Consider the following 21169-nt stretch of genomic DNA (forward strand, 5'->3'; position numbering starts at 1 on the left):
GGGACCTTTTTACTCCCAGCCAGTGGCTTCCTGGACTTGGCCTGAAAGGACAGAGAGGAGACTTTTACCCACGGATCTCACCCCTCACTGCAGGGCTAAACAGGGATAGCCAGAGATAAACAGAGTTCTCTGCTATCTGCAGTTCAGAAAATATCATCAAAATCACAACCAACAGGATAGGGTGAGGGTCAGGTCTGTGTGACCCCAAGATCTCAGCTGTCCTCTCTCAAGAGTGGGCTGGGTTGCCTCCGAGAAGAGTGACATGAGGAGTGCACAGCTGCCTGGTCGATCCTCTCTCCTCACCCACCTCAGTAATTTCAAGGGCAAAGGCAATCTCAAGGGCAATCTCAAATACCTGCCCAAATCTCAAGGGCAGGTCTGAGACTGGGGGATGCGGTTTATTCCAGCCAAGGGCTCCTCCTGCCTGTGCTGACCTCCAGCAAGAGGTCAGCTAGTGCCAGACCCAAGCTCCTTTTGGGTCACAGCTGCTTCCCAAACCTCAGGGAGTCAGGAGACGTGGAGAGAAGCTGCTTTGCCTCTAAACTGAATACATAGGGGGAAAAAAACAACCCAGCCTTTGGTTAATCTGAGCCCCATCACACAGGTTAGGGATAGGGTAAAGTCATCCCTGGTGGCTCCAGTGGTAAAGAACCCACCTGCCAATGAAGGAGACGTGGGTTTGATCCCTGGGTTGGGAAGACCCCCTGGAGGAGGAAATGGCAACCCACTCCAGTATTCGTGCCTGGGAAATCCATGGATAGAGAAGCCTATCAGGCTACAATGGGGTCGCAAAAGAATTGGATACAACCAAGCGACTGAACAACAACAAAGTCATCCCAAAGAGAGGACGACTGGAGGGCCAGAGGCCTGGAGAGTGAACAGGAATAAGACCAGGAGAGAGATAGGGAAGCCCCAGGAGGCAATGTTTTACTCCTATCACCCTCAGTCTAAGCACTCCAAGGGGCTATTGGAGAGGTCTGCCAATGGAGCCAACAAAGAGGGGCAGAAGGGTTTAGTCATCTGCTCTAGGTCACATAGCCCCAAGGTTCCTAGTTCCAAAGGTAACACCCTTACCCATCCTGATGGGATGCCAGTGATCTGGCATTCTACACAGTCACATACCTCACAGGAAACCCACAAGTCTCCCAGTGTTATGTGTTGACTTTTAGCTCAGTCACCTTAGGCAAGTTACGTAACATCTTTGACACTCAAGTTTCCTCACCTGTAAAGCAGGGATGATAACAGAAACTGCCTCACAGATTTTTTGTGAAGATGACACGCAAGAACCCTGGCCCACTGCTTAGCATGCCTCACGCACACGCACACACACAGGCCTAAGTAAAGGCAATGGTCGCTCCCACCATTATTTCTGAGGGTCTCCCTGGATCTCTGCCCTGAGGGGCTCCTCCTCAGCCCAGCCCTTGAAGCCTCCTTGAGCCCAAAGTACTCAGTGCCCATCCTCCATGCTCACCACACCTGGCACCTACTTCCCCGGGATGCTAATAGCTACGTGGGGAAACTGTCAACTCCACGGTGTTGATTCTGTACTCCTAGGAGCAGCCTCTCTGACCAGCTCACCTTGGCTGCTCTCCGACGGGCACCCTCTCCACTCTCAGCCTCCTCATGCTCCTTGGCGCCCTGTGTGAGGTTGGTGTAGCTGACGAGCTTGCCCAGAAGAGATGACACCTTTGGGCGGATGTCCAGCTCTTCCTGTAAACAGAGCCACAGGACATTCTGACAATGGGCCCAACTGGCACCAGGCTACCTGTGTGTAGCCAGCAGCCTGGCCTCTGGTCCCTTGCCAAGCCCTGAGGCAGGCTTGGGCTCCTGCCTGGGGAAGCCCAAGCCAGCCAACTGGGCAGGTGTGGGTGCCCCACCCCAGCACTCACTTCTCTCTGCCCCACCTTGGCTCAATCACTACCAGCCCATTTGCAAAACTACCTGCCTCAGGGGAAAGGGCAGGGCAGACAGGCGACCGGCACACTTCATCCTGCCTGTTCTGGCTAGCCACCTCCCAGCTATGAGTAGGCCTTTGGAACTCACATCTGTGCTCAATAGCCACCCTAGTGATCCCAGGGAAACAAAGAAATTAAAAGAGGAGTCGAAAGAGAGATGCCTGGGACAAGTGAAGTCTCTCTTATCTGCCCAAACCCTGATCCTCCTGGATGGTCTTCCCCACACCCTGTGAATAACCCACCTCAATCCCCAAGGTGGGATCCTAGCCCCCTAGCCCATCTTTGGGAGAGGCCAAGTCAAGAGGCCTCCCAGGGCTCAAGATATGGCACAGCATCTAGCACAGCTTCCTGAGCACTGTGTCTCCACCTGCCTGTTCCCACATTTAGTTTTTCCCTGTCAATCAGCTCCCTTCTGACCCTACACACAAGGAGAAACTGGCTTGGAGTAAGAAGTGAAGATGCAGGTCTTTGAAAGTCTATGGAGACTGAAGAGCCTACGAGACTTGCACAGAATGTGGGTAGGTGTGGGTCAGAACTTAGGGGCCTAAACCATGACTTCAATTCAGAGCCAACTTCTGATTTGAGTCTGAAAATGATAAAATTCAAGGCCAAAGTCACAAAATTTGTGACTGTGAATGCTTCCAAAGAGAGATCACAAAATTTGTGACTGTGAATGTTTCCAAAGAGAGATCCACTTAGGTTATAGATATGGAGAGAGAGGGCAGATTCGGTGAGAAGGACCAGGTCTTGGTGAACTTGATGGGGCTAGAGTTGGAGGAGTCAATCAGGAAGGACAAGGAAGAGTTCACAGGAGAGGGAAGAACTGTGGACTGTGAAAAGTCCCAGATGTGAAGGAGACAAAGGAAATCCTGAAGTTAGAAATCCTGAGAGGTGGTGAACTTGCTGAGGGGCTGCATGGAAGTCAAAGGTAAACACTCTTGGAGGTAGTAATGGGGTAGAGGCCTCTGGGAAAGCAGTTACAATTGAAAGGGCCAAGAGAACCACAGCTTGGCTGCCAAAGGAGCGAGACAGACAAGCAGAGACTGGAGGAGGAGCCCAGACATAAAGAGGCACAACACCCAGCCGGCTTGCTTAGCTAAGGCTTAGGTCCTGACAGGTCCCTGCGCGCCCACACCCATAGCCCAAAATGGCTCCTCAGCTACCTCAAACAGTGCCAGGTTCCTGTCATGGTAGTCACTTCCTCTGGAAGCCTCCATGGGACAAAGGAAAGGGCTGCTCTCTTTATGGTTGCCATGTCCTGTAGAAAGAGAGAAACAGAATCCTAGTCAGGGGCTGCCTACTGAGCCCCCAGCATGCACTTCTCCCCAGCAGGCCTGCTGTCATCTCTGTGGCGCACTTTAGGGACCAGTGTAACAATACTGGGCCTCAGTTTCCCCAACATACCCTGTCAGCCTCCTTGAAAGAGCCAGAATTGGCAGACTGGCCAATGATCAAAACCCAGCACGAACAGTCATCTAGCATGGGGCACAGGAGCCAAGGGCCCAGACGCACTAGCTCAGCACTGTTAACACCAAGGGGCGGAGTCTGCTGCAGAAGGGCGTGGCTCAGTCAAGGCCCGCCTTCAGACCACCCCTGAGACACACACTCCCGTTTTTCCCAGCCCTTCTGGAATACCCAGTGTGCCAGGTGCCAAGGGCTCAGTGTCCTCAGGGCTCCCCCAAGAGCTACCCTCCAGATAGAGAAAGCCACACATGGCGCCTTCTGCCGCCATGATCAGCCAGCCACCCCATCACGCACCGCCTGGGGACGGCATTCTTGAGGGCCGCCTGAGGCATGCCGGGAGGAGCGGCAAGCAGGAGACTGTCCAGTGTATGGAAGTGGGCGCCCAGAGCTGTCTAGGGTCGTCTGGGAAAGCCCTACGAAAGCCTGACCAGGTGGTGTGGGACTCGGCAAGGACTGTAGGCAGGACTCGCTTGTTTACCTCCCTGTCCCCAGATACCAGCCGCTTGCCCGAAACTAGGCGTGTGGCCAGTCCCCACATCAACCTACCCCCTCAGGCCGGTGAGGTAGGGCCTCAGCACCAAGGAAACCTCACAGAAAGGAGCCAGATGCACCTTCTTTTAATACGGCTGCCTCAACACTCAAAACTGGGCCGCTTTTTCTGGCCACCCAGCATCCACTCTTTCGTTTTCCAAACCGTCTCCACTGTGAGTCTCAGTGGGTGACATTCCCAGCTTTCCATGAAGCAGGCAGAAGACACCAAGAGCCCTTTTCTAGTTGCTAAAGGAGAAAAAAACCCTTCAGTTTGAAAACTGGTGGGAGTGGCTGAAGGCCTCACAGCTGACATCTTGGTTCAAAGAAGCCACGTTGGTGTTGGATGGCAATGACTACAGCAGCAGTGTTGGCCTGGTGTCCTGTGATAGAGGTGGCCAACAGAAGCATCTTCACTGATCCAGACTAATGGGGTATTTTGGCCATGCCTGGTTTTGTGAGAGCTACCTGGCAACCTTCTCTTGTTAAATAGCCCCCAATCCATCTCTCTTGTTTGCGGTGAAAAATACTGAATTACGCCTCCTCCATTTGATACATCCTCTTGCCATCAATATGAAACTTAACTTCTCTGAGCCAACAATCACTCAGCAGGTGCTCTGCTGTGGATTCTTTACTGCCCCAAGAGACTGACAGGTAAAGCATGTTGATGACCATTTCTGGGGCAAAATCAGCTGTTCCTTCCCACAGGATGTAAAAAAAGTATATCACCGCCTCTAGGAACCTGGACTAGCTAAGTAAGTGAAGCAGCTCAGTACCAGAAGCTACATGTCTGTGTGTAGGTCAGTGCTAAGGGCAAAGTGGACAGAGATAGTGAGAGGTGAGGCCAGCCTACAGAATCACTTTAGAGCCTCGGGGTGGGGGGAGGTGGTCACATAACTACTCAGACACCCTAAGACATTTGCTATGCCCTTGATGCTTGTTCAGGATGAGGATAAGGAGTCACAGGAAAAACCTGAAAACCCAGTACATGGATGGTCCTTCAATGAGAAGTCCCCGAAAACTACTTAGATTTTTGTTACAAAAATATCTTCCCTGAATAAGTCAGAGGCTTTATTCTGTCCAAAAAAGGCAACTATAAGAGCTCATCTTGTTTCCCTTTCTGCCTTGGCTGTCAGGAATCTCTAAGCTAAATTTATTTCTTAGATCCTGTCACCATCTGCCTCAGAGTCCTTGCCCCTTTCCTCTGCATGGTTTTGATCTTTCTTACAGTAAGAGTCCTTTGGGGAGGAATTTTTGTTGTCTATCTCTTCTGACCCTTCTGTGGAAGTAGGTTGAAAGTAAAGGATAAATCATTCTAAACTCCTGCACCGCAGCCTTCCCCCCACCACCACTGCCATCGTCTAACCCTAACCTCACCTAAGTACTGTATTAGCATCTAGAAAACAGAGCTGAGCACATAGCAGTCCCCCCAAAATGCCTATGGATGGTCCTGCAAGACCCAGTCGATCCCTTGTCCCTTCAGCCATGATGCCAGGGCAGCTCAGAGCCCTTCCAAAGGTTACCTTTAGTTCTCATAGCAATACTCCAATAGGTATCATTTACCCTCTTTTAGTAACAAAGAATGTAAAGCTCAGATTCAGAGGCAAGGTGACTCAGTGAGAGGGCCAAACTTGGATCCCAGGATCCCCTATATCCAGGTAAGAGCTGAGCTGTGGGTTCCCTGCTCCTGCTTAGGACCCCCTTCCATCCCAGGAGGCATCCCAGGGTTGCAGTGCAGGCCACAACTAAAGAGTGTCTGGGGTTTGCAGTTTGACCATGATGTGTATATCCAAGGCTCCTGGTGTTCAGTGGCCAGAAGCCAAGCTTGGATTCCTGTGCCTCCCTTTGTGTGATCTAGGGCAACCTGCTTACCCTCTCTGTGCTGCCTTGCTTTCTTTTCCTATGAAGTAGAGCTAATAACATCCACTCTTCCAACTGCCCAAATGCCTCAGAAAAGGGACAGCCTGGTGCCAGATACCCAGCAGGGATTCCATGGAGTTCCCCAAAACTGCCTCAGTTAAGGACCGCTCCCATGGGATTATGGGAATTGGGGGAAGGTAGGGTGTAAGCAGTGCCTGGGTATCTGTACTGCCCTCAGCTATTCCAAAAATCCCAGAGCAGGTCTGGGCATGCCTGCCAGGCCAAAGCTACTCAGATGCCACCTGAGACCCCTGGTGAACCACAGCATGAAGGCTGGGCCTGGGGGCTGCCTCTGATATGTGTGTTCTGGCCAGCAGCTGTGAATGCGCCAGCTGCAAGCAGGGATCCAGTGACACTCCGGGTATCCCTGTACAGGTATCTGCCAGGGATACTCCTCTAGAACCTTTTCGCCCTCTGCCCACAGGCCACGGTGGGCTGGATGAACAAGTCCATCTATGCCCTTGGAACAGAGGTATGGGCCTTGAGAGATTCAGATACCAGGCCGACGGAGGGGAGGGGGAGTCCCATGAGATGCCCTCAGGGTTACTATTTTTGTGCCCCTGACCCTTTGCAGCCCCCAACTAGAAGGATCATAACCACTCACCAGGGTGCAGAATGTCCCCCATACTGCAGACACAGTCACGATCTGGCTGAAAGGGAGGAAGAGGAGGTGGGGGGGATAGTGGGAGGAGCTGGCCCAGCCTGGAGGGACCTGGCAGGACTCAGCCAATGTGAGGGAGCCAGTTCCCTATAGTCCCCTTTGAGAGGCCAAGGCGGAGCCTGAGGCTGGGCTTCGCTCTGCCTACCTGCTGGTCCAGGCTGATCTTAGGGATCCAGCCCAACCCAGCCTCTGGGGAGAGAGAGCCTCCAAGGGCTATCAGAGGAGCAGGGGTGGCTGCTGGCTTCTGCTCTGTCCACTGGTACCAGGCTGGGGCAGGTGCCAGCAGGGGTTGAGGTGTGTACACCCTCACAAGCTGTCAAGCCTGTTTAAATTTCCATGATGTCCAGCAGCCCATGCCACTGCGCTGTGCCATCTCCACACACAGCAATCAAGTGACACACCTACAGCCATCACCCACATGAAGCGTGGATCACCTCAGTCAGGCCCCCATCAGAGACAGATCCAAGTCAGATCAAGATAACATCACCTGACACATGCCACCAACATGCATGTCCCCTGCAGATCTCCATCACGGTCAGTAACAGACCAAGCATTTGTCATCAGTCACATCACCATCCTCATCACCGTAGCCCACAAGAATGTGCTATCCTGACCCCACTCTGGCTCTGCGGTACCCCACAGCTGTACACTTGCACAAGCACAACTACACATGCATGTGCTGCTGCACACACAGACAAAAGTTCTTGGAGTGTTCACACAAGAGTGAGCCCTGCAAGAACAGGGCCCTGGGGGCCTCCTGGGGAAAGAGATGGTGAAAGTCAAGAGCAGGCACCTAGGAGGGGGAAGCCGGGTTTACCTTCAGGCCCAGTTTAACAGCTAAGAGGGCTCTGGAGTCTCCCACCCTCGATCTGAATCCCCTAGAGCAAGTTACATAACTACTCCATGCCTCACTTCACTCATTCCTAATAGAGAGTAACACTACCTATCCCAGGGCGGGAAATTAGGAGGATTAAACGAGTTAATTCAGGTAAAGTGCCTAGACAAGCCTGGTCCCGTGTGAGTGCTCCACACGGGTGGAGTGTCCACTGTACCTACAGATGTAAGCTGGGATCCATGTAGCACTCAGGCAGTGGCCCACAGACCCCTTCAGGCTTCCCTCCGAGGGGACTGGAGTGCTGGGCTGCACACAGGAGGAAGGAGAAGGGGAGGGGAGCGGAGGAGACAGAGTGGTTTTAGGGAAAGAGATGCTGAAGCACAAAAGTGTAGGCGAGACGAGAAGAGGTTAGGGGCGGTTGGCAGGAGGTGAGAGGGCTGGGGTCCCGCCTGGATGTCGCTCCCAGGCGGGAAGAGCCAGAGATGGAGGTTCAGCGCTCTTGGCGCCCCAGGCGGCCCCGCTGGCCTGGCCACGTCTGCAGCCCCCGCCCGCGGCCCTCAAGGGAGGAGCTGGGGTGAGGAGGGAGGCCCGACCGCGACAGCAGGCGCCGGGGGCCCAGGAAAATTGTGTCTGAGCGCGAGGAGTTGGGGACTGTTTAGCGGCGAAGGAGTCTTAAGAAAAGTTGGGCCCTCATCGACGTGTGTGCGCACGGCCCGGCGTCTGTGCGCCAGCCGGTCCCGCATGGCCAGCTCTCCGCCCCGGCCCGGGACCCCACCGGGCCGCCCCTCACCGTCCGCGTCCTCCCGATCGGCGCGCTCCCCGTAGTCCACCCAACTCAGACCCTCGAGGTTGTCATAATCGCCGCGCCGCGGCCCGTCTACCGGCACCACGGTGAAGTGAGGCATCCCGCGCGCTCGGCCCCGCCGCGCCCGCCGCCCCGGCCGCCTGCCCGGCTGTCCCCGCCGCTCCGGGCCGGCGCGCCCCGCCCGCTCACATTCCTCCCCGCTGCGCTCACTTCCTCCGCCCGCCCCCCGGGCCGCCCCTCGGGGGCGGGGAGCAGGAGGGGCTCGTGGCCGGCTCCTCCCTGAGGGGGGCCCCGGAGGAGTGAAACCCCCGGGGCGGGAGTACTATTCCACGCCCTGGGGAGGCCCGATTCCTGTGTGACCTCGGGCGGTGACCCGCCCTCTCTGAGCTTCAGATGCAGTGCTTGTAAAATGAGGAAATGCGCTTGGGGCTGACGAGGGCTCCTGAGGTGAGGCACGAGGTGAGCTTTGTGCCTAGTGAGCGAGCGCTCAGTGACATTTCTGTGATGCAGGGCCGGGGAAGAGTAGGCAGGAGCCCAGAGCTCATTCAAGAACCGCCCAGGGGCCTCCTCGGCACCCTATCCCCATTTTCATCGTCTCTGTCTTCCACCTCTCCTCCGCGTCCCTGGAAACCGAGGGAGCCCCAGGAAGATCCCATCCCTTCGCCCACCCGACAGTGTCTCTCTGTTGGAGGCTGCTGGGGGGATCCGTGCCCTTTCACTAGAGGCTGCTTCCTTCTTGGAAGTAAGGACACCCATTCCCCCTCGTCCAGCCCCATGGGCCTCTTCAGACGCTGCACTGGATTCTTTAGCCAAGTTCTTTCATCTCAGTTTTATCTTTTTCTGTCTCACCTCCTGGGGATTCCTTTTTGTTATTGTGCAGTCGCCAAGTCATGTCCGACTCTTTGCGACCCTAGGGACTGAAGCACACCAGGCTGCTCTGTCCTCCACTATCTCCCTTTGCTCAAATTCATGTCCACTGAGTTGGTGATGCTATCTACCCAAGCCATTTATTTCTTTACTATTAATTTTCTTTCACTTTCTATGCCATTGCTTCAGATAAGTTTATTCAGGTGGCTTTACTTTAACATCTAGACCATTCTTTCAGCTATTTCTCTATCAGAAAACCCCAGTGCCCACCTCCATTTTTTTCTCCCTTTTATGACTCAGAGGGTTTTAGAATATCAGAATTAGTGGTATCTTTCCAATCTACTATAGACTCTGCATTCTCTGACCTTTGTCTCTGGGATGGAATCAGGAATCAGTCTCTGGGCCCTGCAGGAGGACCTGGGAGCTGACCTCTATTCTGGCCCCTACCCTACTCTCATCCCAGCCAAGGCCTGTTGCTTTGGTCTGTCTTTCATGCCACATTCAGTTGCTCACAGTAGCAGCCTTCCAATGAACTCCCTGCTCATGGTAGAGCCATCTCTTCTTTAAAAAAAAAAAAAAATTTACTTATTTATTTGACTGCACCAGGTCTTCATTGCGGCACGCCAGAACTTTAGTTTCGGGCATGTGAACTCTTAGTTACGGCATATGGGATCTAGTTCCTTGACCAGGGATCGAACCTGGACCCCCTGCATTGGGAGTATGGAGTCTTAGCTACGACCACCAGGGAAGTCCTAAGAGCCACCTCTTTTGAAAAGAAAGCCCAAACTCTTCTCTTGGTCCACACAGCCCTGCTCCATCCGGCCCCTCCAGTCTCTTCAGCTGTATCTCTCCTCATCCTCTGCCGCAGCCTCAGCCTTTCTGGCTTCTTTCACTTCCCCAAACTCAAGGGGTTTCTGTGCAGCACCTGTGCCTGACAGGATGCCTTTCTACCCGCCCCCCACCACCCCTGCCATTTACCAAACTCCTTTGTATGGAGGGGGTCTCAGCTTGGGAATACTGCTTCTTCTCCAGAAAACATCTCTGAAACACACCCCACCTTCCCACCACCCCACTTCATCCTCGTGTGAGGCACTTTCCTTTCATAGGACTCACTGCAGGGAGAAGTGTGTTGGTGGAGATCTTTAATGTTTCTTGTATGTGGATCTCACACTGGCAGGACTGTTTCAGTCTCCTCACCTTGGTATCTTCAGTCTTGGCCCCAACACATTTTTTGACTAAAGAATGAATAGGCGCAGCCCCCACACCTGGCCTCTCTCCTCAGGGGTAGGGTCAGGTGCTATGTGGGGAAGATAGGCTACTATAGTCCAACTGAAACCTTAGACTCTGCAAGACTCTGTAGCTAGGATACAATTTCCCTCATACTATTGACTGGTCAAGTAGCCTGCACCATCAGGGTACTCATGGGCAAAAATAATAGGCAAAAAGAAACAGACATTTGACAAGCACAGACATTTCAAAAGAAAACATCTTAAAGAACAGTCTTTTGTACTCTGTGGGAGAAGGCGAGGGTGGGATGATTTGAGAGAATAGCACTGAAACATGTATATTATCATACGTGAAACAGATCGCCAGTCCAGCTTTGATGCATGAGACAGGGTGCTCAGGGCTGGTGCACTGGATTGATCCAGAGGGATGGGATGGGGAGGGAGGTGGGAGGGGAGTTCAGGATGGGGGACACATGTACACCAGTGGCTGATTAATGTCAACGTATGGCAAAAACCACTACAATATTGTAAAGTAATTAGCCTCCAATTAAATTAATTTTTAGAAAAGAAAAAGAAAACATTTATTGGGGAAAGGATCAGAATACATGGATCAAAAATTCAAAACTAGCCTAATAAACATATTACAAAAGATAAGGTAGAATATTAGCCATATGAAACAATAAAGTATAAAAAAGAACAAGCAGAGGGGACTTCCCTGGTGGTCCAGTGGTTAAAAATCTGCCTTGCAATGCCGGTAAAGTGGGTTTGACCCCTAGTCAGGGGTCAAACATAAGATCCCACATGCTGCAGGGCAACTGAGCCTGCATGCCACAACTACTGAAGCCCGTGCACTCTACAGACCATGCTTTGCAACAAGAGAAGCCGCTACATGGCAACAAGAGAAAAGCCCCTGAGAGTGGCAACCAAGACCCAGTGCAGCCAAATAATAAATAAATAAATATCTTTTAAAAGAACAAGCAGAAATATAAGGTAGAGAAATATGGCTTCCTAACAAATTACCCCATAAGAGAGTGACTTACAGTGACAATCAACAAAAATATTTATTTGCTCACAAATCTGTAAACTGAGTAAGCTTGTCTCTACTCCACATGGCATCACTTGGGGCTGGAGGATTCATTTTGAAAATGATTCATGGGAATTCCCCCTGAGTCCAGTGGTTAGGACTCCATGCTTCCATTGCCAGGGGCCCTGGTCAGGAAACTGAGATCCCACAAGCCAAGGGGCATGAACAAAAAAAAGATGATTCTCTCACATGACCAGTACATTGTTATTGGCTGTAGGCTAAGAGCTCAGGGGGACTGTGGACCAGGGACACTGGGTCCTTATCATGTGAACCTCTCCCTGGGCAGCTTGAGTTCCTCATAGTACAGTGGCTACAGTCCATGAGTGAGTAAGCATCCTAAGAAGCAGGACAGTTCCCTGGCCCCAGGCCTGGATGGACACAACATCACTTATGCCATATTTTACTGGTCAAGCAGGTACAAAGCCCAGATTCAAGGGGTGGGCAGACATAGATTCCATCTTTGGATGGGAGAAGCATCAAAGAAATACAGGACCATGTATAAAAATTACCAGAATAGTATGTCAGACAACACAATAGGTGATCTAATAGCAGAAAATTTTCATTGAGAATGAATCCATAAATTAGAAAGACCAAGTTAAGGAATTCTCCCAAAAGAAGAAAAAGAAAACAAGAGAGGTATGAGATAGAAAAAGAAGTTCTAGTATCTGCACAATAGGAATTTCAGAAAAAGAGTAAAATAAAAATGGAGGAAAAGTGCAACATGAATGAACCTCGACAACATTATGTTAACTGTAGGAAGCCAGATACAAAGGTCACATATTATATGACTCCATTTGTAAGAAACATCCAGAACAGGGAAATACATAGACACAGAGAGCAGATTGGTGGCTGGGGGAATCACAGATCAGGTGCAACTGCTTAATAGATAGAGGGTTTCCTTTTAGGATGGTCAAAATATTTTGGAACTAGATACAAGTGGTGGTTGTATGACATTGTGAATGTACTAAATGCCACTGAATTATTCACTTTATTTTAATTTTTTTTAACTTTATTTTTTATTTATTTGGCTGTACCAGGTCTTAGACACAGCACCTGGGATCTTCATTGCCATGCGCATGCTTTTAGTTGCAGCACGTGGGATCCAGTTTCCTGACCAGGGAGCAAACCTGGCCTCCCTGGGAAGTCCCCTGTAATTTGTTCTTTTTCATTGCTGTGTTCTCTTCCATGGAGTTAATACCACACCATTGATTTCTCTACTGTTGGGTTATTTTCAGTTTGAAATTACTAAAAATAGTGCTTCTCTAAATATGTTTGTTCATGTCTTTCTGTGCACATGTGTGCAGGCCTTTCTGTTGAGTCTTTAGGGGAGAAAAATGGTTAAATCCTTGGGTATATGTGTCTGAATATTCATTAGAAGGACTGATGCTGAAGCTGAAACTCCAATACTTCGGCCACCTGATTCGAAGAGCTGACTCATTGGAAAAGACCCTGATGCTGGGAAAGATTGAAGGCGGGAGAAGGGGATGACAGAGAATGAGATGTTTGGACGGCATCACTGACTCAATGGACGTGAGTTTGAGTAAGCTCCAGGAGTTGGTGATGGACAGGGAGGCCTGGTGTGTTGCAGTCCCTGGGGTTGCAAAGAGTCAGACATGACTGAGCAACTGAACTGAACTGATATGTGTCTTTAACTTTAGTAAATAATGTGGAACAGTTTTTCAAAACAGTTTTTTTTTTTTTTTAGTCAGTTTACACTGCCACCAGCTGGGTATGAGAAAACCTTATGCTGCACATCCTTAATAACACCCTATTGTTCATCTGTTGAATTTTAGTTATCTTTTTCTGTGAGTTTTACTTTGCATTTCTCTAGTGACTAGTATTGGAGAAGGCAATGGCACCCCACTCCAGCACTCTTGCCTGGAAAATCCCATCGATGAAGGAGCCTGGTAGGCTGCAGTCCATGGGGTCGCTAAGAGTCGGACACAACTGAGCGACTTCCCTTTCACTTTTCACTTTCATGTGTTGGAGAAGGAAATGGCAACCCACTCCAGTGTTCTTGCCTGGAGAATCCCAAGGACAGGGGAGACTGGTGGGCTTCCGTCTCTAGGGTCGCACAGAGTCGGACACGACTGAAGTGACTTAGCAGCAGCAGCAGCAGCAGTGCCTAGTACAGAGAAGGCAATAGCACCCCACTCCAGTACTCTTGCCTGGAAAATCCCATTGACGGAGGAGCCTGGTGGGCTGCAGTCCATGGGGTCTGGAAGAGTCAGATGCGACTGAGCGACTTCCCTTTCACTTTTCACTTTCATGCATTGGAGAAGGAAATGGCAACCCACTCCAGTGTTCTTGCCTGGAGAATCCCAGGGACGGTGGAGCCTGGTGGGCTGCCATTTATGGGGTCGCACAGAGTCGGACACGACTGAAGCGACTTAGCAGCAGCAGCAGCAGCAGTGACTAGTAAAGTTGACAGTCTTTTCATTTTCTTATTGGCCACTTGGATATCCTCTTTTGTTAAGTTCCTTTGCAAATGTCTTGCCCATTTTTATACTGGCTTGTCTGCCTCTGGATATATACCTTTTGTCAGTTATACATGTTGAAAACTTCCCCCACTCTGTGACTTGATTTTTCACTTTTTTTATGTTTATTTATTTATTCGGCTGCGCCACGGCCTTAGTTGCGGCACAAAGGATCTTTGATGTTCATTGCAGCAGGCAGGATATTTAGTTGCGGCATGCAGTCTTACTTGCAGCATGTGGGATCTAGTTCCCTAGTGATTGAACCCGGGTTCCCTGCACTGGGAGCCCAGGGTTTTACCCACTGGACCACCAGGAAAGTTCCTGAGATGATACTCCTAAGTGGAAGACTCACTCTCCTAGATATCAACTTGTTTTAATAAATGGAACAGAATTCAAAGAGAGACTGACAAGTGTATGGACACAATTTATAACAGTTGGCACTGTAGACTCTCTGCTAATTTAAATTTCCCATGGAAGGAACTTAGATCTGGCTCTGGCCCACCCTGTGGACTGGGAGAGGAAAGTGGCCAAAAGATGGAGGGTCTGTAGGAAGCTGAGCAGATGTAGAGCTGAACAGTTTCTTTTCTTTCTTTTAACAGCTTGATTCCCACCCCCGCCCATTAAAAAAAAAAAAAATCAGTTTAACAAAAATCAGAGTACCTTATCTGAAAAATCTTCCCATGCTTTCTCTCTTGATATTTCCAAACACATTAGTTTATTCTATAAAAGGTATCATCCTCTAAAAAAATTTTTTAAAAAAACCTTTCAGAGAGAGATTGGGAATGTACCCTTTGTTACACTCCATGATGGGATCAACTTTGAACTTGATTCTTTACTGCTGTTTTGTGGGCTCAGGCTTTTAGCGTAAGAATAAGGTAAGGTTCTTCTGCCTTTCCAGAGAGAGAGACAAAGCTGGAAGCCAGTGGGAACCAAACATACTGGGCAGCTGGGGGTAGAACCTAAGACCCCTCACCAATCAAGAGCCCATCAGACCGAACCCCCTTTCCCTGTGAAGAAAGGACTGTCACACCTGGCTCTGTACTCGAAATGTTTATTCTCAGCATATATATGTTTGTGGCTGGATGACTAGAAGGGAAACTTCGTGAGACTTTGCCACAGTGACCTCTGGGGGACTAGCCAGGTCACTAGAGCCACAGGATGAGGACTGAGAAGGTGACAGCAGCCACAAGACCTAAAACGAGTTGTAGGGAGGCTTTTGGGGGCCTCTGGAGGGCCTGGTTGGTTAGCCACTTGTTTCTCACCCCGTGTGTGGCCCGAGGCTTACTCTGAGGCTGAGTCAGGAGGTGGGAATGGCACGACCTGCCCACTTGCCTATTTGGAAATTCATCCTCCAAAGGACTCTGACCTTTGCTTTCCTCTCTCACCTGAAGATAAAAGTCAGCAGTCAGTGGCTTCCACAGTGCCCCCTCCCCCGCTGAAGCCACTGAACCCTCTTTTGTCCAGCCCAGCACACCTGTTCCACCTGACTGAAGACCCGAAGCAGGTTTCCACGAAGGACGCCCTGAAGCTCTTCCTCCCTCCAGCCTCGCCTCAGCAACTCCTCTATGAGTACCGGGTATGTGGACACATCCTCCAGCCCCTCGGGGAACCTGTGTGGCCACCAGCTGGCTAACTGTGGCTCCTCAGCCCCGGTCCTGGCTGAGGGCCCACTGTGGCACCAGCTCCAACCACATATGGGAAGTTAAAGGCCATGTTCCTCAGGCTACTGAATGCAACTTTGGAAGCTCCTGGAAGAACTGGGCTTCGGCAGCACTAACCTGCTGGGCAGATGCTCAGCCCACAGCACATCTGCTGGGCTAGCAGTGGAGCATGTGCTGGACAGGTCTTGAAAGGGGGTGGGATTCTTAACAACTGTGATGCCCTGGAGTGGGAATGGGTCAAATGGACCACAGGAAGGACAAGGAGAATCCAGGAACCAGGTCCTGGGAGGGGAAAGATGCCAGGTGGGCTAAAAGACCAGAGTCTGTAATGGAGGATGAAGGATGGGAGGACCATGGATGGGGAACTGAGACTAAGGGACTCCCCACTGTATCCCAGCCAAGACAAACCCCAGGGAAACACTCACCGGCCAGACCCATCATAACTCCCGCTAATCCCGATGAACTCAGATCCCATGACTGCCCTGATGTGGTCAAAGTGATCTAGAGGATGAGGGTAGTGGTGGGTAGCATGAGGCTGGAGTTAGATCCTGGAACCAGCCCTGATCTGAGGAAGCTCAGCGTGACCAGCTCCCCTGCCCAAGGAAATCCAAGACAGGACAGCTGATCCCATGGAGCTCCTAGCCTGCTGTGAGTTCTGGAGTGGCCTCAGGCTAGACACTGGACCCAGAGTGAACCTCAGGGCCCGAACCTCTTAGGACCTTTTCTTGCCTAGGAGCCACCATGCCTCTGGTTCCTTGAGAGCCTGGTCATAGGGTTCTGCCTGTCCTGTCTAGGGATATGGGAGCAAAAGAGAAACTCAGAAGCAGAGGCAGTTGCCTCCCCCTAAACCTGTTGCACTGGTTGGAGCCCCAGATCTGGGTTCAGGGCAGTGAAGAGCTGTGTCTGCTCCCCTAGACTGTTGGGAGGCCTGCCCAGGGCCCAGGGTGTGCTAGAGGGCTAGAGCTCTCCTGACGGCCCGAGCAGCCACAGGCCAAGCTACAACTGCACGAAGAATTGTACGTGGGGCTCACCTGCCACGGTGGACACATTAGCAAACAGGTTACACTGCAGCACCCCCATGGACAGCGACACCATCACAATGCCACCATTCTTCTTCTACGTGGATGAACAAAGGAACACTCAGCTTGCCCCTGCTGACCTGATGGCCTGCCACCTATGCCCTGGGGGTCCTGATAAGGCAAATGCTTGGTGAGGGCTTGGGTGAGGCTTTACCTCTCTTGGCCCCTGGGTGGGAACTGATTTGGCCTTGAGTTTCAGAGATAGGGGAGGGTTAACCAGGTCCAAGGGTGAGTGAGGACTGGACTGGTAGCTTTGCTCAGGGTCAAGGATCTTTGGATGAAGTCCTGGGTTTGAGGGCTGGGGTGGCCGCTCACCAGAAGTTGCAGGATGTCATCAGGAATGTTTAGCATGTTGTCACACACAGCTTTGGCAGCCGAGTGGGAGAAGATCACAGGAGCCTTTGACACCTTCAGGGCTTGCTGTGCCAGGGCATGCGACCCATAGGACAAGTCCACCATCATGCCCAGGCGATTCATTTCCTCTATCACCTTCTGCAGGGACAAGTGGAGGATTTTTTTTTTGGGGGGGGGTTGTCAGGAGGGATGCACGTGTGTGCATACCTGTACAGGGTGGCTGAGGTAGGGTATTGAAAAGGAGTTCTTACCTCACCAAAGCTTGTCAACCCACTAATGTTGGTGTAGAAGAGCTGAAACTTGGTGGAGCTCTCTGCCCTGAAAGACAGCCAGAGGAGGGCAATCTAGCAGGCCACACCTTGGCCAACAGAGCCTGGACATCCAGACTCTCTGTCCGCGTGTCCCACCTCAGAACAGGGTGAGGATTCAGACCAGCTGCTTTCTGGGAGTGTGAGGGACCTGCTGATAGTCCAGCCTCCTTCTGTGGACCCCTCTATCCTCACCTCTCTGGCACTTTCCCCACCAAGCATCTACCATTCCACCCCAGGCCAGGCAGTCTGCTCACCAGGGAGTGTTGCAGGTAAAGGTGAGCGTCAGGTAGCGAACTCCCAGCAGATAGAAACCGCGTAGCACAGCGAGGCTGCTGTCAAGTGAATGACCACCCTCCACGCCAATAAGGCAGGCAAGCTTTTGAGTGCTGTTCAGTCCTAGAAGAAGATGGATCAAGTGGTCAGAGGCCAGGGCCAGAACCACCAGAGTAGCCCCTGACTCCCCTCCCTTCCCCCAGCCCACCTTCGGCTGAAGTCACGAGCTCCAGTTCATTGTAGGAGTCACACATGCGGCGGATGAGGTCAATCTGCTCCAGTGTGAGGCGCACGGCATCCTGGTCCTGAGTCTGGCATGGGGCGTAGGCTGACCAGAACTGGTGGTTGGCCCAGGGGTCCAGAATGAGATTAGGCTGGTCTCAATGCTATAGGCCTGCTACTTACTCCTCCTCAGCCCTCAGGGCACTCATGTGGGTCAGTGGCCTGAGTCCAGCACCGCATGACCCTGTGGTACCCTGATGACTATTCAGCTTGCTGCCAGCAGCCCAGTTGAAATCATGACACATCATTGCTTGCTGTTTGTCCATGGGCTATGTGAATGCCCCAAGGGCAATCCACCATATCCTTTGTGGTTTCAGAGCCCCACCCTCACCAAGGATTTTCCGATCACTTTCTGTGTCTCCACAGAACCTGGGCACCCATGCAGCTGGCCTGTCTTGACCTCCAACACCCCTATACTCACTCCCCAGCAGCCACATGATGGCACATAGTGTGTCCTATGTCCATCAGAGGCCTGTCTTCCAAGGTTTCTGTGGCCCCCAGATTCCCCAGAGGCCATTATGTGTGTCCCTCTGGTACCTGTGCACCCACGAAGCCATCCCTGAGCTTGTCTAGGTTGGTCTGGCCGAGTCTGAAATTGCGCAGGTTCACACCTTGTAGCTTGTTCTGGAAATGCCGTTTCAGGAGCAGCGGCAGGTGGTTGTGGCTGGGGTTGTCAGGACAAAGTAAGAAGAGTAGGGGACATGGCCTCCAGGTCATGGGCCTACCCTGTCCCACCCCATATCCCCACCTCACACGGATGATAGTCCTGAAGAGCAGGTATTAGGTAGGGGTTTCTACCAGCAACAGCGTAATGGGGAGGAAGGCGCCCTATGGGGGTGGTGGAGGAGAGGGGTGTATCAGGGAGCTTTCTTTCTAACTCTTGACGCTCTGGACCTTCTCTCCTGCCCAGGAACGGGTTCAGCGCCCACCAGCCCGCACACCCGCACCTACGCACCCATCCACCAGCCGGAAGTGCCGCATCAGGGCCCGCGCACGCTCCTGGAGACTCAGGCCTCTAGGGGTGCCTGGAGCTGTTGGGGTGCTGGAGGTGGCCGGCCTGGTCAGGGCGCTAGGGGTTCCCCACGTGGTCTGGGCGCTGGGACCGCCCGGGGTGGTCTGGGCGCTGGTTACCAGCCGCAGCAGCAGCCAGAGCAGGAGCAGCAGACGCAGCAGAGGCCGCTGAGTGAGCACGTGGGGACGCTCGGGGCCTAGGGACAGCATTGCTGCACAGGGCCGAGCAGCCGGGCAGAGGCGGGTCTCGAGAACTAAGAGGAGCGGGCGAAGGGCAGAGGGCGACAGTGGGGTCCCGACCGTCGATGCTGGTGACCCAGCGGCACGGCTTCGTGAGAAGCGGCTGGAGTCAGGACGCTAGGCAGATTAGCTCGGGGATCCGCAATGCCGCCGCCCAGCGTTGCCGCCAGGGGGAGGTAGGCCCTTCCCTCCCATCTAGGGTCGCGCCCCAATAGGCCAGGCCAGCCTTTGCCCCGAGCGCCCTCAGGCGGCTCACCATGGGTTTCCTCTGTCCCTGCTTCCTGCCCTGCACCCACCCCTCCCAAGCGCCAGGGGCCTACTGATTCGGGGAGGAGGCCAGGGGGTGACTAGGAGGGGCCCAGGAATCTTCCCAGTTTCACCTCTAGGCAGACAGGTCGCAAGCCCATGTGGGGTTTTAGCTGCAGGGATATGCCTGCACTCCAACTGGTTAAATATTCCATGAAATTCTGGGAAGAATTAAAATTTAAAAGAGTGAATTAGATCTGTATGTTTTGACTGGCAGAAGAAAAAGATCCCCTATATATTTTTAACAAAAATTAAATTTGTATAATATTTATGGGAGACCATTTTGTTTTAGTGCCTGCTCGTTCACTAAGTTGTGCGACTTTTCTGTCACCCCATGGACTGTAGGCTGCCAGACCCCTCTGTGCGTGGGATTTCCCAGGCAAGAATACTGGAGTGGGTTGACATTTCCTTCTCCAGGGATCTTCCCCAGGGATCAAACCCACATCTCTTGCATCTCCGGCATTGGCAGGCGGATTCTTTACCACATCTCTTATTAAAATTTACTTCTGGGGACTTCTTGCTGGTCCAGTGGTTAAGACTGTGTGCTCCTAATGCGGGGAGCATAGGTTCGTTTTATAGGATGTGCCTCTGCTCAGAAAACAAAAATCTTCCCCCAAATTTACTTCTGTACCTATGTTGACATCAGTTCAGTTCAGTTCAGTTGCTCAGTCGTGTCCGACTCTTTGCGACCCCATGAATTGCAGCACACCGGGCCTCCCTATCCATCACCAACTCCCGGAGTTCACCCAGACCCACGTGCATCGAGTCAGTGATGCCATCCAGCCATCTCATCCTCTGTCGTCCCCTTCTCCTCTTGCCCCCAATCCCTCCCAGCATCAGAGTCTTTTCCAATGAGTCAGCTCTTCACGTGAGGTGGCCAAAGTACTGGAGTTTCAGCTTCAGCATCATTCCCTCCAAAGAAATCCCAGGGCTGATCTCCTTCGGAATGGACTGGTTGGATCTCCTTGCAGTCCAAGGGACTCTCAAGAGTCTTCTCCAACACCACAGTTCAAAAGCATCAATTCTTCAGCGCTCAGCCTTCTTCAGAGTCCAACTCTCACATCCATACATGACCACAGGAAAAACCATAGCCTTGACTAGATGGACTTTTGTTGGCAAAGTAATGTCTCTGCTTTTGAATATGCTATCTAGGTTGGTCATAACTTTCCTTCCAAGGAGTAAGCGTCTTTTAATTTCTTGGCTGCAGTCACCATCTGCAGTGATTTTGGAGCCCAAAAAAATAAAGTCTGACACTGTTTCCACTGTTTCCCCATCTATTTCCCATGAAGAGATGGGACTGGATGCCATGATCTTTGTTTTCTGAAAGTTGAGCTTTAAGCCAAGTTTTTCACTCTCCACTTTCACTTTCATCAAGAGGCTTTTTAGTTCCTCTTCACTTTCTGCCATAAGGGTGATGTCATCTGCGTATCTGAGGTTATTGATATTTCTCCCGGCAATCTTGATTCCAGCTTGTGTTTCTTTACACATACACAAAAAAAGACTCTAGAGGAATATACATACTAAACTTTAGTTAATAATAGCCATCTTGGAAAGAGGGGGCTTCCCTGGTGGCGCAGAGGTTAAAGCGTCTGCCTGCAATGTGGGAGACCTGGGTTCGATCCCTGGGTTCGATCCCTGGGTTGGGAAGATCCCCTGGAGAAGGAAATGGTAACCTACTCCAGTATTCTTGCCTGGAGAATCCCATGGACGGAGGAGCTTGGTGGGCTGCAGTCCACAGGTCGCAAAGAGTCGGACACGACTGAGCGACTTCACTTTCATTTTCACTTATGTGTGTTAGTTGCTCTATCATGTCCAACTCTTTGTGACCCC

At 51.8% G+C, this 21169-nt stretch overlaps 2 protein-coding genes across 4 annotated transcripts in view; both read right to left on the minus strand.

Annotated features, from left to right (window-relative positions):
- The window catches only part of SLC12A4 (solute carrier family 12 member 4), a 21818-nt gene extending 13492 nt beyond the window's left edge, over positions 1-8326 (minus strand). The window contains exons 1-3 of one of the 2 annotated variants that reach the window (XM_061387653.1): positions 8154-8326; positions 3119-3213; positions 1579-1710 (exon numbers count right to left, since the gene is read on the minus strand). In XM_061387653.1, the coding sequence (XP_061243637.1) occupies positions 1579-1710; positions 3119-3213; positions 8154-8268 (342 nt within the window). In that variant the 5' untranslated portion in view covers positions 8269-8326. Of the gene's footprint in view, positions 1-1578; positions 1711-3118; positions 3214-6471; positions 8101-8153 lie in introns of those variants that run through there. The other variant, XM_061387654.1, reaches the window with a different exon arrangement.
- Positions 8327-14857: 6531 nt separating this feature from the next.
- DPEP3 (dipeptidase 3) lies at positions 14858-20825 on the minus strand. Of its 2 annotated transcripts, XM_061387692.1 has the most exons (10): positions 18738-20816; positions 18320-18446; positions 17709-17838; positions 17482-17623; positions 17168-17234; positions 16878-17054; positions 16515-16599; positions 15909-15984; positions 15297-15432; positions 14858-15207 (listed from the first exon to the last, which is right to left on the minus strand). In XM_061387692.1, the coding sequence occupies exons 1-10, from the start codon at positions 19001-19003 to the stop codon at positions 14968-14970; spliced, it is 1446 nt and encodes a 481-aa protein (XP_061243676.1). In that variant the 5' UTR covers positions 19004-20816; the 3' UTR covers positions 14858-14967. The 2 variants fall into 2 exon arrangements, with proteins under 2 accessions (XP_061243676.1, XP_061243677.1); XM_061387693.1 differs by lacking the exons at positions 14858-15207; positions 15297-15432; positions 16515-16599 and having other exon boundaries at positions 15440-15984; positions 18738-20825.
- Between the last annotated feature and the right edge of the window lie 344 nt (positions 20826-21169).

The sequence above is a fragment of the Bos javanicus genome, chromosome 18 (genome assembly GCF_032452875.1).
Source record: "Bos javanicus breed banteng chromosome 18, ARS-OSU_banteng_1.0, whole genome shotgun sequence".
Classification (NCBI taxonomy): domain Eukaryota; kingdom Metazoa; phylum Chordata; class Mammalia; order Artiodactyla; family Bovidae; genus Bos; species Bos javanicus.